The sequence below is a fragment of the Cryptomeria japonica genome, chromosome 4 (genome assembly GCF_030272615.1).
Source record: "Cryptomeria japonica chromosome 4, Sugi_1.0, whole genome shotgun sequence".
NCBI lineage: Eukaryota > Viridiplantae > Streptophyta > Pinopsida > Cupressales > Cupressaceae > Cryptomeria > Cryptomeria japonica.
Genome location: NC_081408.1, coordinates 386,545,602 through 386,566,610, shown reverse-complemented (window position 1 = coordinate 386,566,610; position 21,009 = coordinate 386,545,602). Strand labels below are relative to the sequence as shown.

The 21,009-nt window shown below is 37.6% G+C and overlaps 1 protein-coding gene across 1 annotated transcript in view; it reads right to left on the bottom strand.

The window, feature by feature from the left end:
- LOC131074643 (probable LRR receptor-like serine/threonine-protein kinase At1g67720) overlaps positions 1 to 21,009 on the bottom strand; it is a 152,105-nt gene that overhangs the window by 58,630 nt on the left and 72,466 nt on the right. Inside the window, exons 5-10 of the mRNA XM_058011300.2 lie at positions 14,462 to 14,533; positions 14,267 to 14,335; positions 14,076 to 14,147; positions 13,791 to 13,859; positions 5,226 to 5,392; positions 4,859 to 5,043 (exon numbers count right to left, since the gene is read on the bottom strand). Coding sequence (XP_057867283.2) covers positions 4,859 to 5,043; positions 5,226 to 5,392; positions 13,791 to 13,859; positions 14,076 to 14,147; positions 14,267 to 14,335; positions 14,462 to 14,533 — 634 coding nt within the window. The remainder of the gene's footprint in view (positions 1 to 4,858; positions 5,044 to 5,225; positions 5,393 to 13,790; positions 13,860 to 14,075; positions 14,148 to 14,266; positions 14,336 to 14,461; positions 14,534 to 21,009) is intronic.

Below are 21,009 nucleotides of genomic sequence, written 5' to 3'. Positions count from 1 at the left end.
TTTATCTCTTGCAAGCCTTACCCTTTTGATCTTTTTTGGAATTCATTAGTATTAGGAAATCTTGTTCCTGCAATTCGGATACGTAAGTCCGCTTGATGAAACAGCAATCACAACAACCACTGGTGCTTATCCACACGTAGAGACCCTACATAAAAGAACATTGGAGTCACCCTGATTGATCCTTTTTGGGACATCTTCAGCAATCAGAGACTTTATTCAAGAGAGGATAAGGTACCCTTGGGTATTTTATTCTGTGTATGATTGTGTACAAAATACACGTCAACAGGTTGAATAATCACTTTTTCTTTAAAGTGTGCCATTACTATGAAGAATTGATGGCAACAATAACTCGTGTGTAGGAGATATATTTGGAATGTTGCTTATCTCAACCAAACTTAAGCATTCAATATTTGATCTTTGTCTGAAGGATGGTGTCCTATTCTAAATTGCCACCTCTTGTAGTTTACGATTTGTCCCTTTGCTCCAAACTTGTTTCCATACATCTCTGATAGGAATTGCATCGAAGTCCAAGTTTTGTGTTCATTTTCGCTATTGTGTGAGTATAAAATAGCCTCTTCATTCAATTCGAAGAGTGGGTTGTCATAATTTTTGTCCACTTCCATTTCAAACAAGGGATTATTAATAAGTTGACATGTAACCTTGCTCCCAAATTTATCTTCCTTCAAACTTACTTCTTTGGGTGAATCATCCTTCAAAGTCCTCAAGGTCGTGGATGGAGATTCTTGATTAGGAATGTGTGATATTATTGATGAAGTAGTTGAGTCATCTCTTTCGGTCATGCTATGTGTCTCTTGTTCATCTAGTTGTCCATGCCTTAGCTTTATCTTTTGCAAATTCTCTTTTGCTCATGAAGTGACCATCTTGGCATGCCTAGCCATCTCGCTCCACCATTTACATAAGCAAAGAGTTCTTTCCACGCCCTCAACAATATCCATTAATTGCCCGGATCGCTTGCTTGACATTGCTTTAAAGAAGAGTTGTCTCATTTGTTCATCCTTATCCTTTGAGGTCACCTTGCCTTGCTTATCTTCTTCAATGCGCTTGGGTTCGTTACAGGGTGTAGCCTTTGCCTTAGTGTCATTGGAAAAGTTGTCCTCCTCATCCACAACCATTGACTTGTTAGTGGATGTCAAGCCTTTGAGAAGTGAAAGAGAACTTTGATTGACACCATCATCAATAAGCAACTCCCCATGATCTGAATTAGGTCTAGTCCCTATAATGTCATTTTTAGTGCACGATCCTTGAGATGATGTAAGGTCAATCTCACCATTCAAATGAATCCATGTACTTGATTTACTTGTGATGGAAGGAACACATGAAGAATTAATCTCTTCTATTTCTTTCAAAGTTTTGCAAATGATTTCTTGTATCTTAGGCTCCTTGAATTGCGTAGAGATCATATTCTGAATCTGTAGTGTTTGATGATGGCTTTCTAAGCTTCCTCTTGGTGTAGTAACCTCTAATGATATTAGCTTTGGTTTGTGGATTGGTGAGTGTGTTTGTGAACTATTTGATGCCATATTGCAATTCTTCTCCAAGTGCTCATGCCTTTGACCTTTCCTCTTTAGCTCAAGTTGATGACCTTTAGGTGAGTATTTTACTCTTAGGTCTATGTAGTCTTCTACAGACATATCATGATGGAAAGGTTGGTGTTATTGATCTTGAATTAGTTGTAGACATGTATTTAGTTGGAGTTTGAATGAATTGATTTCTATCGTCTCTTTTGTTGCCATTATTGTATACTAGTGTTAGATTGCTCAACAATAGGTTTCATTTTTCTTTAGTGCTGCTGTATTGCGTCATAGTTTGTATCAATCTTCAAATGATCTTCATCTTTGGCTCATCTGGAATATTTTTCTCACAAACTGGTAGGATTATAAACTCTAATACCACTTGTAATGTCCCGTTTTAGGATAATTAGGAATTATGGGACAAATACTTGAATTCCTTATATGAATTTCAATTTCTGATTTTTCTATGACCTTATAAAATTGATTATATAAAGACAAATATATTGTAAATGACAAATATCAATGCCACTTACTATTTCTGATTTATGCAATTAGGAATATGCTAAGTGAATGATAAGCCAATAAACTTTCCCTTTCACCTATATTGATAAGGGATAAAGATTGGATGATAAGATAATGCTGTATCTGATGTGATCTTATGAATTATGCCAATTTATTATATTCCGATCTCCAATAAGAGATAGGTGCTTTTCCTAATATGTCGATGTCATTTATTCAATGAAATGTACGGTAATATTGCTTGTAGCAATATTGATTGCCGTTTCTGATAAGAACTCTTAAATTATGCAGTGGCTTGATATGTATTATTGCCTATAGCAATATAGTTGCTGTGTCTGATTTAGATATATTAACTTGCAACAACAATGCTGATGATGTGTCAGATATATGCTATTCTCCCTTGCAATCAATGGTGCTGACTCAGATATAAAGTTATGCACTTGCAACCTTTTTAGCCAAGGAGGCCAATGCTCACGAGAGCAGATCCAATCAAGGATAAGAGATAAACAAGTTTACAAATTGATGATTGCTGAAGTGAGATTGAATGCCTCCTTATACCCTGCAAAATGGAATGATAGGTTGCGTCCCAAAAGACATGTCCAATGACCACTCATAGTCGCCTCTTTTCCCTTTGATGCTAATCACGCCTTTAAACATGTAATCAGTTAGCCTCCTTATTGATTAAGGATTATCATCAATTAATTAAATATTGGCTTGATGGATCATATCGATCTAATCATCCTTTTCCTTATTAAATCGATATTGCTTAGTGTTATACAAATCAATGTCTTTCACTAATAATATCAATCTTTTGATTATCTCTAGCATTATTATAGGATGTAATCTCTTCAAGACGTTTCTCTAGCTTTAATCGCTGCCTGAGGATTCTCGTTCCTTAATCACTGACCTCTACTACTCTTAATACTTAATATCATTGTTTATTGATGAATTACTAGCCATTTGATGGTTTCTTTTTCCACCAATGCAATTATTGGATTTGATCAGTTGTATCTTGCTTCATATATGATCAATTTTTATCAGGTTGGTCTACTGTGATATTCGATATTGCTCCTTATTAAATATTATTAGTTCTCATGCTAACGGTGGTAGTTTATCTTTGATGGTAGCTTGATGGGTAATCAAATGCAATATGAGCTTAATGAATCATGTAATGTTATGGTTACTTCTGCTTTATCGATATTAAGTCTTGCTGATTGTGTTGCTAGACATGAAGACTATGTGTTGATAATAAGGATCGCTTGGCCAAGTATGTTTGAACGCTTGCTCATATTTCCCTAAGTTGCTGCTGCTTACAATTATTCAGTTCGCTACGATTAACACTTCCATATCACTGTTTGTTGCCAATGACTTTCAATACACTTTTGCAATTTCGTCTCTCTTAGAGACTTCACAAAATTGTAATAAAATGTGAGATATCAGTGATGTAATGTCAAGGAAGGGGACATGACAACATGACAGATTGACTTTATGTAGAAGTCTTTGTTCCTTTGGTAGACATTGTTTATCCAACTTGTAAAATAGTCCATCTTCAAGGGAGAAATCAATTGTCTTCAAATATTGAATTATCTCCCCAAAAAATGTGTCCTGAACATGACTCATTATATTCCTCTCTTGTGAAAAAATTGAGTTGTGACACTACAGCCAAAGCTGAAATTTTCTTAGGAATCGGTTCACGGCTACAATTATGCTAGCCTTATATTTCATTTACAAAATAAAATTGTTGAAGAAATCCCATCCACATGTACCTTTTTCTAGCAATTACTAAAGAGGTTTATGGCTAATATGAAATCTTGTTTGTGTGTGTGTCGATTTGCTTTCATAATTTTCTCCCACGTTAATTCAATTACTAACATTAGAGAGAGTCCTAACTAAACTTGGGGAACGAAAGAGAAACTGGTGATACTCTCAAAGGTTAGCTTACAATGTTTGGAGATAGATCACATAACATTTTGTTTTTCGAAAACTTTTATGCCTCAAATTTACATGTGGGCAGCTATATAAATTTTGAACTTGCAACAGAAAACAACTGAACTTTATTCTCATGATTATCATTTAGTCATGGTTTCACACATAGCATACCATATGCATTTTTTATATTGTGTTTGGCCTACTTAAGAGTTGTCATGCTTTCTATACTTAAGAAAATAAACGATGACTATCATATGCTTTGCTGATTTTTATTGATCGCTAGTTATAATTGTGTCCAATAGGAGAAATAGTTATCATACATACAATACAATACCACTACTCTGGGTAGTATGCACAACATAAAATGGAATATAGAATATAATTGTGATCTTATAGATATTTTGATTGTGCTAACTACCCAGAATACAATTGTCAAATATTGTGTACAACGTAATTATCTGATGTCATTTGTACGCACTACTCACCACTCTCATATTCTTCGGCTAGGAAGAAAACCTAAGTTAAGGTGCAAGAATGTTCACAGTACATTTTCCAACAATGGTTTTCAATTTTTTATTTTTTATTTAAAACTCGTTAATTTTTCAACAGCATTGCATGTTAATATGAAAGTTCTATTTAACAAGCAGAGGTGAAGTCAAAAACTGTCACAAACTACCCTCTGATCAATAAATGGAAATCCCTGAAATCAAATCATGTGACATAAATAGGTTCCATCTGATTTTTAAATAATATTATATTATAAGCTCCCTCCAGGTTTTGTCATTCTCAGGACAAAATGGATGAGCTTCCTACTCATGAAATGAAATATGTAAACAGAACTTTAATTTCACAAGTTGTCTTGGGCAATGGTTACTTACTTCGTTAACAAATTGATTTGTTCCATGAGTAGATTTACTTTCCAGGATCTTAACAGCGATTTCCTTTCCATCTTTTGCTTTACCGTAGTATACAGGTCCAAAGCTGCCTTGTCCAATTTTCCTTGAAAAATACTCAGTTGCTGTTTCTAGCTCTGCAAGTGTAAAATAAGACGCTATTTCTGTCCCTGCATCTCTTAGCACAGAGCCAACATGTCAACCGAAAGGAAATGGACCAGCCCCTACCAATGGTTTCTTTATAGTTCACAAGCATCAAACATATCTTTCAATCCTTCTCTTAGCTGACTAGAAGTTACAATTCCTTAAAAAATCTGGGAAGTATTGAGTTAGGGTGACAATTGGAACTCACTTTTCTTATCACCTTGTAGTGTTGATTGATTATGGTAGTTGACAAAAATAAAATAGATTGAAATAGCAATGAGGATAAATAAAACCAACGCCGCCACTGCAGTTCCAATGATTAGTTTTACATTCTTGCCTCCAGCACCTCCAAGGGTTAGATTATTTCCATCATACCTGGAAATCAAAAAGTTAAGCTTGAGATTATTAGAATGCCATCGAATATAACTATGCAAAACATAATTGAACAACAAATTGAAATATTAATCAGATTCCTTTCCTTAGTAAATGTACAAACACACAGTTGAATCAATAATCTGATTAATATATTTATTATCATAGCTTTCACAAAAAATAAAAAATGTTTTGGTAACTGAATTAGATTGCACAAGCAAATATGCTAAGAATAGGGACAAAGAGTTGGTTCAGCAATTGGATGAAATTTTAATTATGATGAAAAGATGACAACATGCCTATGGAGATGTTAGTGTGATTGCACTCAAGTCCTCTATGTGCACAAAAATAAAAAGTGATAATTCAAAAGTGGAGACTTACAAAATATACAAGAGACAATAAAAGACAAATAAAGTGTCAAATTTGTAGAGGAGATCTCAACAATAAACTTGTTCCCTAGACAAGAACAATGGTTAATGCTGCATGGGAGCTTGCCAAGTGGTCAAAACCCTATCGTGATATTTTGACCTCCATAGCCACCCAAGAGATTTTGATGTGTGTGCACTTAGCCTAGATGTAAAATAGCAATCTAAAATATAGCAACGAAAAATAAATAAATCTAAGGAGATTTGTCCCCATACTAGGAAACAAAGAAAGTGAATAATTGAGTTAAGTGCCAAGGATGAGCATAAAAAGTAAATAGAAATGGAGAAGGTTATCAAATAGACATTTTTATGCTAATTCTAAAGAACAAGTTTATAAAGTAAAAATGGAAGATCCCTCCACTCAAAGGACTCAAGAGGAGATTTTTTTATGTTCTTTACTAATTCTGAAAAGAAGAACAAGACAACCTCAACAAAGAATATCCCTAAATCAAGATTTTGATTCAAGGGAGAAGGGGAGAAAACCTTTCACGAAAAGAAGATAGAAGTGAGATGAAAATTTTGGAACTCAAAGGGGTGAATCTGCAACACCATTACCTTTCAAACATAGAAGAGAAGGGGATAAGAGCTCAATCAAAGGAGAGAAGCAACTACCCACAACCTCTATTCCGAATTCCCAACAATAAAAGAGAAAGGAGGAAAAAATTGCTTCTAATAATAATGTTTAAATGAAACTTCAATATGTGAAAAATTGTAATGTCCCTATTTTCGATTTCTCTTGAACTGCAATTTGTACTAACCTTCTGGGTGTGCATTTGCAATGTTTGAGGAGTTATTTGATGTCACCAAAAAGTTCAATTAGTCTTGAGGACACTTATGCCACTTTCTAGGGTGATTATCGGATTTTGGTGTTCTCTCCAAGAACCTTGGAGAGGCCGTCTCTCTATAGTAAGTTGCCTAGGTGGCTTCGATGATCATTATTCATAATCAAGATCTCTCCAATACATTCACCCTAGTGTTATAGCTCGTTGGAATGCCACAATACAAAAAATATGGCTGATAGGAATGCCAGAGATCTAGGATAAGAAAGATTTCTGAATTTGTTGGATGCCTTGATTAAAGGGCACAACAACAAAATCAGCGTTTGGAGTTATTAATAGAAATTATGGATCAACAAATGGGGATAAATATTGGCGCAAATAATGCCGATAATGGAGGCAATGATGGCCAAGGAGAGAACTTAGTTCATGGTGGTAATCCAAATCAGCAAGCTAGAACCATCCATCAACTCGAGGCCTCTTATGCCAACCTTTCCACCTAGGATACCAATGCAAGTAGATAAAGAGCCTCAGATAACTGATTTGCACAATTAGTTCAAACATGGTTGGGAGAGTTTAGGTCCTGAGTTCTAGGCTGCTATATCATTGAGGGACTATATTAATGATAGAACGAAACATAGACCTTGCACTGGTGATAGAGCACAAAACTATGACTTGCAGAAGTGTAATGTCCCCTTTTATGGATTCCTAGGGTTTTGTCTAAATTCTTAAATTGCAAGAGACTTCTTTCTAATTAAATATTTTTCTTGTAAAACAAATACAATATTTTTTATACTTTGCAAAACTTTTATTGATGATATCACTTATGTGATAATGATAATCTTCACTCAATCAATTATCCTTATGAACTGCTATAACTTGAATACGCTATAATTGATATACCCTAACTTGAAGAATCTTGATTTATATGCAATGGATATATTCAGATCTGCACTATAGGATCCTTATATCGATATTCAATTATTATGTCAATGCAATGGTTATCTTTGATATGGATGCTGCACTCCTATCTGCAATGCAAAACTTTGTCACTTTGATGTTTATGGAGTTAATCTTGCATTCTCAGATAAAACTGTGAGAATTATGAAATTGATCTTCTCCTTTTCGCTTATGGCAATGATATAATACTTGTTGTTCGTGATAATTCTTTAGAAGTATGCAATGATAATGTGGTTTGAGTCTGATAAGACCTTCCACTTCAAAGTAATCGCTTGTCTGATATACTGATTAAAATGGTGATGTTTCTTGGTGCTATTCCTGATTAATGTCTTTTATTATATGCAACCGATTGCCTTAAGAAGGCTACTACTCAACAAGAGCGATCCAAATATGGATGAAAATAAGAAATAGAAATAATCCACAATGCTTACTCTCCTTCAATCCTTAATATATATCTTCTTATGAATGAGACATATCTCTTCATAAGAGATGGTATCTCTTCCTTGTTAAATCGCACCTTTTGACAATTGAATATTTGACTCTTGGTAATTGCACCTTAAGTGGATAACTAATTGGTACTGAGGATTACTTAATATCATATGACGTACTTCTTTCTTGTGCGGTGATAATGATGTCATTAATATTTGTTTTGCTTGTTACTTCATGCTCGCTATAACAAATTGTTCATGGAGGCTTTGATGTGTATTGCTTTATGCTGATGATGATCTTGGTAAGTATATGGACCACTTGATGTTAACTCATAAACATATGGCTTAGTCGATTTGACTCAAGCCTTGAACATACAAATAGATGAGTAGCACATATATTTTGGTGGAGTTGTCATTGGTACCATGCTTACTCCATCACTCACATCAACAAAACAATCTCTCCTCTTGACATCAAACAATCCGCCTTACTGTCTATCCTTTAGAAGATGTCTGATGGAAAATTGTGAAGTCTTATAGAAAGATTTTCCTAGATATGATATCACGTCAACTTTGATTCCTTTGATGTTATTCTTATTCATATTTGGATGATTTGCAAGTAGAATTGTAGTAGTTATTCAAGAAAAGATTTGTGAAAGTTCAATATGTGTACAACGTGTATGGCTTGGGAAAGATCGTAGTTCATATTTAGAAAGGGCTTAAAGAATCAAAAATATTTGAAACGTTGATTTTTGAGGCTAAACTCATTCTTCAAATGCAGATTGTTTAGTTGGATTTAGTGTCAATGCTAAGTAAAGCTAGGGTTGATTACTTTCTTCGAAGTATTCAAAAAGTGGCTTTAGCACCAACAAATTCTTGTGGGGTTATTGAGTAGCTATTTTTAGATCTCTTATTTTAGCATTGTGTGCTTTCTGAGAAAACTCTAATTTTAGATCTCTTTACATGAAAGAGATGTGAACTTTGGAAAATCTATTGATCTTTACTAGGATTCTAACTGAAGATTGCCTCAATTTGGATTTAGTTTTTAGTGGATACAGCATTGTATATAAAATGCTTTGTATTTAATAAATAGTTAATGCAAGCTTTCCCTCAATATTTGTAGAACAATTTTATTGTACATTTCTTCCATTATGTGTTGTACTAAAGAGTGTGAATTAAAATGCTAACATACTCAATACTAAGAGAAAATGGAAAAGCAGCTCTTCTATATTGAATAATAATATCACTCTTGCATTTCATTTCATCGTGATCTTATTAATGGATTGATGAGGGCATGGTGATCTCGTTCATATTGAACAAGGGAGGGACCTCTTGTTGGATAAGTTGGAGATCCATAGTCCATTAGAATAGGATTAAAATATATATCTATATCAGTTTATTTCCTTTCCTCCCTTGATAGATAGGCTAGATCCAATCTCTCTTGTGGAAGGGTGTATACAACATACACCTTGGCAAATGTTAGTACAATCCTTGGGTTGAAATTTACTTGATGGATCACATTATCAAGGTTATCAACATATTGATGGTTTGATTCTACCCCAATCCCAAAGTATTCCTTATATAGAGTTATTAGGTTCTCAGTAGTCCAACTATAGCTATACTTTTGTTAGTTGCATATTGAGACTAATTATAATATCCATCAAGAAGATTGGATTCACATGATTGCGCTCTCAACAAAATGCTTACCAAGGGGCATTTTAATTTTACATGTCTAGATTACTATGAGATCCAAGAAAGGTTTTGATAAGCATGCTGGAATGTATGGGTTAATCTGTACATTTAATTTGGTTACCCATGACCATAAACCTCACTCTACTTCTAAAGGCTATGATAATTTTCAGGTGCAGATCCTATAGAGTTTATGGTAAATACTATCTTTGTTACTTCTTTCTTCATTACTCTCTCACTCAGCAAGAGCAGGAAGCAGTTTTCAAGCAGAGCTGATATTCTCAGAGATTTTGAAAGAAATCTCTGACCTGCTTTAGGTCACAGGACATAAGCCACTCCCTGTTGCATTCTATCCACAATAATAATTGGATTTCTTTAGTATTACATAAAACGTCTAGATACTGTTAGGCCCAAATATTGGGCAAAAGCCTTAACCAAAGGCTAAGACAACTGCCAACATCAGTCTCTTCATGTTTAAGGAAAAACCAAACAATATATCCACTACTTTAAAACCCTTTCAAATGTCTACTATTTGATAGATAAGACCAAGCATAAGAACTAAAACTCACGGTCAACATCAACAAAGGCTAACAATAGTAAGAGCACGAGCAGCATCATGCAGGTCTGTACGGTCCCTTGTGGCAACACAAGTCCAATAACTTCAGAAATAAAATATTTCAAATTCCCTACAATTATGGAATGTAATTTCTCTATGCTCACTAATGACGCTTCCCCGGCAATTTTTGGCATGTCCCTATACCAAGGACATTCTAGCGATGTAGGGATGCCTCAGAAATGTCCCCCTGCCATCCCCAATCACATTTTTTTATCCTTGACATACTGAATGTAATGTCCCCTTTTCTAGGTGACATGGGATGAGCGGGGGTTGACCTACCATTCGAGTTCTCATAGGTCAATGACATGGTTAGGGGACTCATTCTGAGGGTCATGGAGCTTTGCAAGGGCTTTGTGAGCCATTTTGGACCTTCAGACGACAGTTCCTATTTTTTAGGGAGAACTGGCAGTTGACTGAATGACCACCTGGGGGACCAAGGAGTAGAGCAGGATCCTTTTGAGCAGTTACAGGTGTTTGGAGAGAGGTTCCTACTTTTTAGGGCGATTCCCTACTTTTTAGGAGGTTGTGGCAGTTTCCATATTTGAGGTTCCACAAGACCATACCATGGTTTCAGTTTCAGGAAAATTAGGTGTGTTTCCTAGTTTCTAGGAGTATCCCTAGATTTTAGAGATGGGACTGCCAGTTGGCCCATCTTGTTCGACATCAGTCACAGACAGGTGACGAAGTCAGATTCATGTTTGGTTGGTTATTTTGGGCTATTATTGGATCTATGGAAATATTTTAATATATTTAAATATTTCCTAAGTTAGCGATTAAATAAATTAAAATAAGGCTATGTATATAGCCATTTCGGAGTAATAAGGAGTTTTTGGCTTCATCTGGTTTGATATGCCTATGTGTTATAGCTCGTTGGAAAGGACTTGAACTTTGCTACATGATTCTCACCTCCCGGAGTCTTTTTGGATGCTTGAAGCTATTTATTCACAATAAAGTGATATTTTTCTATAGTTTGACACCATAATTGGGAAAGTGTCACTTTAATTATAAAGCGCAAGCTTTATTATTCTTTAGGGTTCGACTTGCAAAGGGAAAGGAGTTATAAGGAGATGAAAACCTAATTGATAGCATCTTTGATCATTTTGAAACTTGCGAATTTGGGAATTGCTCTGGAAGAGTGATTTTGGTCTGGGACGCAAACCCCAGGTCTGAGCTTGCTGGGACGTAGCCCTCAGCAGGAGTTGACAGTGGATTTATCCAAGATTGCACGGAGATTGTAAGAGGTAGAAGACACATCTTCTTGTCTTGAAGATTTAGCGTGCATATTGGGGGTTTCAACAGGGCAGCTGGTCTATTTCAGCTGGCACGTGATTTGCAGCAGCTTCCACGCCTCCTTTACAACCACGCCTTGTTTGTGTGTTGGCTTGAAGGGTTGTATTCAGCTTATTTGGTCTTCCTTGTTCGTTGCCAGTAATATTCCTCCATCTGGCATCAATCCAAATTGAGAACAGATCCAAATAAATGTATGGATTCTTGCTGAATACAAAACTAGGTTATTCGCCTGGTATGATTCGCAGTACTTTCAGATTGCTTAAGTGTTCTTACATATGAACATTGTTTACTGTTTTTTTCACAGTTGTTGCTTTTTATCAATTACTTTACTTATAACATCAAAACCCAAAAAGAAACAATCCCTTTCTGCAACTTTTGTCTATTCTATAAGATCATCGGAAAATTACAAAAATATAGTATGTTTAATTAAGAATTTACAGCAGCAACAACAAAAGGATCCATTTGGGATCTTTCACTGAAAATATCCCAGAAACATGAGGGCAGTTGGCCATCACCGAGACTGAAGCGATATCAATGACATCCCCAAATTGTTCTGGGAATGATTAGTCATCCCCTTGCTGTTAGATTGAATTTTTTTTTTAAAGGCTCAAGATGAATTAAAAATGTTTTATTGTTCCTTTGTGGGCCCCCACACCACTCTCAGCCCTGGATGAGAGATTTCCATCTTTCAAGCTCCTCTATATTGTATGATAGTCACATGTTGTTAGGGTTGACTTTGCAAAGATTTGGAGCAGTTTCCAGCCATTTCAGTTGGCAAAAAAGCAAGGTTTTCAAGATGTTATCAAACAAAAACATACCTAGGATTTCAAGCTCCATTTGTACCTCTCAAGTTGGTGTTTCGGTCCCAGGATGATGGTTTTTTATCACTAAAAGCAACAGTTTTTAATTGTTTTTGCAGTCACAAAGTTGCAGGTTTGCAACATATAATGGCAGAGATTTCAGTCTTATCGTGGCAACCTCCTTTCCAATATCAATACAAAGTCAAGAACACCTTCTCACTTGTGTTAACAACCACAGTCCTAACACATGCAATATAGGCTCATTGAATGCACAAGTTCCATGCGAGCTTAGGCGTAGCAGCATATTTTCTATGTTTTTGTCATTTTGTACTTGGAACTTGCACCCTTTGGGAATTTTGCTATATTTTTTAATTTTATATAATATATATCATATGCACATTGACAATAAATTATGAAAGCAATTAAATTTTGTTTATAATAATTTGTTCAACTCTCATGTCAACTCTCAATTCAATTGTAATGTTATCATTATGTATTTAGGATCTATAATGTATATTATAAATGTCTTATCAATGTTATCATATGAATAGTTGATATTTCCCCGTATTTTAAAATTTTCTCCTTTTCTTAATTGCCATAAACTAAAATGGCCTCCAAAAAATCCATCCACAAAACTTATCCCCCCATTCCCTGCTGTCCCCATCCTGAAAACTTAGTGGAACACAGTAATTTCTGCATCCTCGTTTGCCACAACACATGTTTTAGCAACAATGGTTTTCTTTTCTTGCCTTTATTAGCATTCCTTAAGAGTAGATATAATGTAGATTCACATTACTTTTTGTTGTAGTATAAGCTAACTTCACTATCTAAGAATGAAATCATCCTTTTTCAGCACACCATTCCTATTGGCCTGTGCCATTCTCTTGATAAATTTACTAGAGACATCCTAGAGAACTGAATTATAAAGATGTGCTAATATATCTTTTGACTGTCACTGATCAAAGAGGATTACTAAAGGGAATCCATATTCTCTCCAATTCCTTTTATGTTTCTACTTTCCTTTCTTATTAGCGGTTTTTGGCTTGTGCCCTTGTTTGTGTGTTTCTCTAGCACTACTTTTACTATTTTTGTACGCTTTTGAACTATGAATCTCATAATCCCATTGACACATTTCAATCATTCATGGACATTGCCATAGATTCCTTATTTCTTCTTTAGTGTAATTCCTCCCTTGCTATTTTTTAATGGGGCGCTTCAAATATTTTTCACAAAAAACCCTCCTTCCCATATTCCTCTTTCTCTTTGTTCCTGTTGTCATTCTCCTTTATTTAGTGAAATTACCCCATAGAATATGACGTCAAATTAATAAACACGCTTAGTATGTATTCCTCAAATTTAAAGCAGGCTATACAAGCTGCCTTATTTAGTATATCAGTGTTACAATAATGTGAGCCCATACCTGAAAATGATTTTCTTTTCTTTCAGTTTCTTGGGTATTTTCCCTCTCAGCTGATTGTTCTGCAGATACCTGCAATTTAAAAATCACTTAGTATAATATACTGTTAGTATTCTACTTCAAGAAAAGCATATTCTAGGACAAAGTATTATCTTCATTTGTTTCGTGCATGGTGAGAGGACCACAGATTTGTACTCAATGATCTTGTTACTGATATTTCCTTTAAAAAAATCTCCATGCTAAATAATAGTGTCGATTATATAATAGTTTAAGGTTTCATTGGCATACAATTCCTTCAAACTTGATAAACTGGCAAGAAATGCAGGTAATGGACCTCGCAGTTTGTTGTTTTCAAGATGCCTACAATATATAAGCAAGTTTTTATCAGCACTTCTATCAAAAATATAATATCTATTAAATTATTAAAAAACAGAGTTTGAGGTCATTTTTAAAAAATTGAAATTCACACTTTAACTTACAGTACTGTCAAATTGGCAAGAGCACTTAAGTCAGGAAAATATCCAGTCAAGGAATTATTATCTAGCCGCCTGAAAAGAGAAGCAACATGGAAAATCATGAGAAAACAAAACTACAGAAGAGCAAGGATATTGCCAGTTCTTTCTGGGTACAGGTTATTGTTTCATTTAGCAAATTAGACTGAATTACAAACTTACAGTTCAACTAGGCTTTTCATTTCATTTACTTCTGAAGGGACTTCACCTGTCAATTTTTTTCCAGACAAAACACTGTTGATAAGTCATCGACTGCTCTTTAAATAAAGCAACACTAATTATATAGAAATCATTGCAATATCAATAATCATATTGTAACTGGAAAATCATAAGACATTTTTGTTTTCGATCAGTAAAAATTAAAATCATAAGACATTTGTAATTATTAGTAACTCAAGCAAGAACCAGCCACTACAAGAAAGAGGGTTACTTTTGTGCAAAGAGATTGGAAACCGTTTCGAGAATAGAGATGATCCAGAAAAAGGCATCTTGTCTCTCTAGAAAGTAGATTGGAGAAGCTCCTGACCTATTAGAATGCCATGTATCAGTTGATATTTGAAAAAGACAAACCTCTGTCACATGAAATGTCCTGCCTTTTAACAATGTTTGTTAAAGTGGCACATGAAAAATCTAAACTAATCCAAAAATTGGATCAAAGGTGCTGGACCATGGGGTCAAGAGTTGCAGTTTCCAGTCATGAAGGTTGTTTTAGGCCTTGGAATCGGGAGTTCATTGGTGTTCAGTGTGTTTAATGCAAAAGAGACTATTCATGTCAGAGGAATGTCTGGGATGATCTAAAGCATGTCAAGGATGCCTTGAAATAGGAGTGCAAATGTCTAAAGGCTGTTGAAAAACAAGTATGATTTTTACCAGTCTTAGCAGGCAGCAAAATGCAACAATTGGTGATTTTGTCTCAATTGCAGCAATTATGAAATTGGCCCTGCGTAATGTCCCCTTTTTCGGCCTTAGTGAATGGAAATGAGATAATTTAATTAATTTAAGACAAAGATAAATATTTTATTAAAGTTACTCTAGTTGGGGACCAAAAATAAAACAGTAAGTCACTTTTGTGGAGGGAAACGAATTATGAAATATTATTTAAAAGCGATTTCTAATTTTTTTTCCAAAAAGTTTCAGAAAGATAATAAAAAGTTGATGAAGGGATTCATTTGGGCATTTTCAGCATTTGATATTTTGGTTGAAACCCTGGTTGTGGAGTTGAGCAGATTTTCTACCTTCACAAAACGAAAACCCTCAAGAGGATTGGTTTCGGTGGTGAAATATCATCCCTGGCCAATATGGCATGATTCACTCAGGATCACGATTTGTGTGAAAATAGAGAATTGGTTGTCAGCTGCAAGTTTCAGATATCCAGGTATAAATTTAGTCATATTTGCAGGCAAATTATATATTTGCCTTTTTGATATCTATGAAGATAAAAAAAAATTAAAAAAATCATAGAGTAGTGTGTGCAGTGACTGAATAAAAATAAAATATATAATATTTGTATCAGCTGGTTACCCAGTCTTACAGCTTTCTAAGCCCCCACCATAGGAGCCATACAATCTAAGCCACCGTGTTCAAGTTCAAGTTCGAATTCACCAACAATAAAATTCAAATGAAATTCTATGAAAAAAAATTCGAAAAGAAAAATCGTTATTAAATTCACTTTATATAAATTTGCTTTTTTAGAAAATATAAATAATATATCTACAAAATTATTAAAATAAATAATATTAATTGTTTAATTTAATTTAAATATTTTAATTTAAATTTGTTAATTTTTATATATTAATAGTAAAAATCTAAATTCAATATTCTAGAAAATTTAAATTTTTAACATATTAAATGTTAATATTAAAAAATTAAAGCAAAATGTTTGTTAAAACTTAATATAATATATTAAACAATTAATAAGGTATTAAGGACAATGTATTTTTGGGAAAGCTGCGGAAAAATTAATATAATTGATGTTCATATATATTTTTAGAGAAGCTTCATAAAAATTAATAGGAGGACAATGTATTTTTGGAAAAGCAGTTAAAAATTAAAACATAGTGGCATTGGCCTTTCCCGACGTGGCCATCACAAACCCTACCAGTGACATCGCGTCATCCTGCAGCCCGAAAAGACTTTGACGACAACCCTCATACCTCTCGATGGCAATTATCAACTGGTCAACTATTGGCAGAAAAAACATTCGCGAATTTAAGGCAAATTTCATAAGGTTTTTATAAATTCGATGAATTTCAAACCTGAAGCCAAAAATTCGGTAAATGTGGTGACTAAGCATACAGTTTGAGACTTTATCAAGGTGGGCTGATTATATTGTTGGAAGCTTCAAAAAGATTCCCTTATGCCCGTGTAGCCTTCCTAGGCTATTATCTTTGTTGGCTGCTTCATATTAAGTGGTGTAGTACCCTTGTTGGAGACTTGAAGAGGTGATGTGGCACTTAAAAGGGTGGTGGGACCTGGTCAGAACCTCTCGCTGCAAAAGGGAAGAGACTAAGTCAAAGCTTTATGCATTCACATGATAGTCGCTGCCAAGGAAAGGAGACTTGTATCATTTGGGGAGGGCCCAACAAAGAGGACGTGGTACATTAGGAGCAAGGGAAGACTATTCAAACCTCAGCACACCCTTTTTGGGGTCTTCAAAACCCAGCCACAGTCTATTGTGCTTGATCACAGTCTTCAAAGTTAAATATATAATTTATTGAGCTTGTCGTTGTTTACCCTCTCGGGTGAATAACTTAAAACATAAAGCACGTAATGCAGAATGATAACGCCATAGATATCAAACAAGTATAAGAGATGTTATTCCATTCATAATTGTTCCCCCCTCACAAGTTACATTCGGAAGTATATAAAGATACCGAGGGGGTGCGAGCGCCAACCGTTGCACCGCAACTGCCACCCCTCGGTTGCCAACTAACCAACACAATTACAACTTAATTAACTAGTTTTATTTCCGTGTACAATATTGCCGCCAACATCATCCCCCCCAAAAGAAAAGAAGTCATCTCCGGACGACTTAATACAAAATAGAGATGACATTAATAGAACTACTGACGCCAGTCGAGCCCGAAACTTATACACCTGCTACGTCCTCGCCTGAAAACCCTTTTCTGCTGCCATCTGATGCTGAAGTGCGGATTTCACCATTATTGCTTCCACAAGGAATTTTTTTTTTTGTTTGTCCTTGACATCACAGTCCTCCAGTGCCTAAACCAAACTTGTCTGCAAAACACGCTTTTCAGTCTCAGCCTCCACCAACTCCTACTCAAATGATACTGTCTTCCCTAGCCAATTTGTCCTCGATAGCCACCTGCGCTGCCCTCTTGGCATCCAACTCCTGGGTATGCTGAGCTACGTCTCACGCTAGTACTGCCTCCAACCTGGTGGTCAACTCCTCCCAAGCCCTCTCTGCATCCACCAAGGCAACCTCACGTCCAGCCGAGACATACTCCAAGTTCCTCAAAGCGTACCATTCCTGCCTGGAGGTGGCCACAACCGGCTGGCACAAAGGCTAGCAGACACCTCAAATTCTCCATCACACTCCCCAAAGGCTAATAACTGAACTGAATAACTCCCTGGTGTCATACAACTGCACGGACCTGCAATGCCTTCCCTCAAACTCTGTTTGTTCTCAACCTCCAAATCCGTCTCCCTCTACGGCTTATGGCTTCCCCGCCAATGCTTAGCTGCAGGCTTCTTTCTCACTGTACGGACAACCACAACACTTCCCGTGACATCTCTAATGCCCTTCGCCCAACTCCAACAAGTGTACTGTACCTCAAAAATAAACCGGGCTTTGGGGGCAGTGCCCCCAACGGGGTCGAGGGGCAGCGCCCCTCGCGGGGTCCGGAGGCAACGCCATACGAAAGTCCATCGCGCACATCATTTATGTGATATTTTAAGATGTAAAAACCCTTCTTCTCCACTCTAATATTTTCAGCATCCTGGCTCCAAATGTCATCAAATGATTTTTCAATCTGGTCGTCGTCCTCGTTTTTTGTTTTTTGTTTTTTCCTCTGTAATGTCCCCGATGGCACCCCGGCCATACAACCTCCTCGTACGGTCAACAACAACACTGATACCTCCAATCATTCGGCCACCTTCCCGTGAGATCAACACCCCTCCACCGTACGATTGTGTTTGTTTGTGCGGTGTTGCATTTATGTCTCCGCGCTCCGCGCTTTTATTCCTTGCGGCAACGGTGGTTTCCACCGCACGATGGTCCCACCGTCGGTGTTGCCACTGTACGATGGTTCCACCGCCGGTGGTCCCACCGTCGTGTTGCCACCGCACGGTGGTTCCACCGTGACTTTCTTCTCTCTTTTTTTTTTTTTCTTTTTTTAATTTTCTTTTTCAAGCTGTACGGTCAACTGTCGTACGGACCCGTACGGCTTTTTTTTTTCAAGCCGGACAACTGCCATACGAACGCGTACGACCGTTAAAAAAAAATAAAAAAATTCCAATTTCCTAATTTAGTTGTCTAGAGAGTCTTCGGCTCGGGTCCCCTGTCTCTGGGATCGTCCTTCATCCTTCTCGGTTTTCTTGGCCCAAGAATCTCCCGCGTTGGTCCCGTGCCTCTCAAGTCGCCTGCCCGGCCTCTCAGGTCCCCTTCCATCCTATCGGGTTCCCCTCTGGAATCTCGGGTGTCCTTCCGGCCTCTCGGGTCCCTTGTGTGCTTCTTGTGGTAGGGTTTCAATTTGGACCCGTTGGTGGCAAGTCTATTTTCAATGGCCATCCGAAGACCTGGAACCACAAATTCTACGGCAACCACGGTCTCCTTCCTGTACATAAGAAGAAGAAGAAGAAGAATAAAGATTTTGAAGGTTGCAGCCTTCCACACAGGGTTCCAATCGTTGCCGACACGAATGATCTTCGGATTATCTACGTCACCGAGGTTTGGGGCGTCTCTCTTCCAATATTCTCTGTATTCCGGCAGGTACACCTCCTCTGTTACTTGCTCTGGTTCCTCTACTTCGAGCCTATAGCTCTGGAACATTTCGCAATCCTCCATCTGCCAGTGGAAGAGCCCGTTCAATGACCCTGTCTCATCCTCAGAGCACTCTCTTAGTTTGAGAATCCCTTCGTCGTTGGGCTCCCTGCAGCCTCGTCCTTCGTTCCTCAGGTTGCCTTCTCCTTCACCCTCTGACCGAAGATGATGCCAGTTTCTCACTAACTAACTGTGTCCTGAGGTCTATGATAAACTTCCTTCCTCCATTCTCCGTAGACAGAGTGTTCTTCTTCCAGTTGTGGGTGGCCTTGGCTGCCACCAGCCACCCTCTCCCTAAGATCGCATCATACCCGTTTTTCTTTAGTGGGATTACCACGAAGTCCAGTATGAAGGGTTGCGTCCCGATGGTAACTTGTTGGCCCATCAGTGTCCCGATGGGTTTGATTCCATGCTGATCGGCTCCAAGCAGATTGAATATAGATGGCCATAGCGTCGGCTTCCCCAGCTTCCGCCAGGTTTCTTCTGGAAGAACATTCACTCCTGATCCACCATCGATGATGGTATCGGTTAGAATGGTGCCAAGGATACCCATCTCCACAATGGTCGAGTTCCTTCCAGTGTTAACTGGCAGTAGCATGGGGTCTATTGTAGACCCCCCAGGAACATCTGTACGGTGGTTGGTATTGGTGCGTGGTTGGGAGAGATTATTCAGCAACGCCGTTTGTTTATGAGACATCGTCTGGAGGAGGTCGTGTACCTTCACAGGCACCTCCAGTTTTAATTTTAAAATTTGATTTAGTATAGCATCCTCCGCCTCCGGTCGGCTGGAAGTACTCATCGTACCCTTCGCCTTCGCCCTTTCTCGTATCTCTTTCTCAATTTCTTCCTGGGCTTCCCGTGCCCTTTGCTTCTCCATCTCCGAGTCTGGGCACATTGCGTGTCTGGCTTGGGCGCGGGTTACGGCCAGCACTTCCTCTTCTTTGGTTTCCTCAACATTGAGCAAGTTGATGCCGGACTTCGGGCAGGTGGCGTCTTCGTGGTCTCCCGGTCCGCACCATTTGCACAAATATTGTGTGGCCTCTCCCTTCGAGCAGTCTCGGGCGAAGTGCCCCCACTGGCTGCACGCTCTGCATTGTACCATCGGTCGACCTTTGGAGTCGTATTGGATCCGGCTCCTTATGTTGTTATTGTTGTTATTGTTGTTTCATCCTCCCCACCAGTTATCTCGGTAGCCTCCCGAGGTTGCATTGTTGTTCGCTTGTTGGCCCGTACCCGCTGGTGCAGACGTTGTGGCCTGCTCCGTGAACAACACATGGTTCATTTGTCTATTCCGGGTTTTCATGTTGGATGGGCACTCCTTGGTGGAGTGTCCCATCACTTGGCAAATCTCGCAAAATGCCTTCTTCGGGCAAGTACCCTTTGTGTGCCCCTCCTCTTTGCACTTAGTGCACCATATGTCCCCTTCGGTCCGACCGGTGCTTCTCATTGTTTTGAATTCCCTCCTCATTCGCTCCATGTCTTTCTGGAGCGCTTGCACCCGCTTGCCAGCCTTGCTGTCGCTGCTGCTTTCCTATGACGAGTCATCCTCCTTGGACGAGCTATCCTTCTTTTTCTTCGATGTCTTGGTCTCGCTCTCGAGATCCATCGCTCTATTGTATGCGTCTTCGTACGATGTAGGTGGAACGATTTTCATCTTCTTTCGGAGGGAATGTTTTAGTCCCTCCACGAACCATCGCTTTTTCAACCC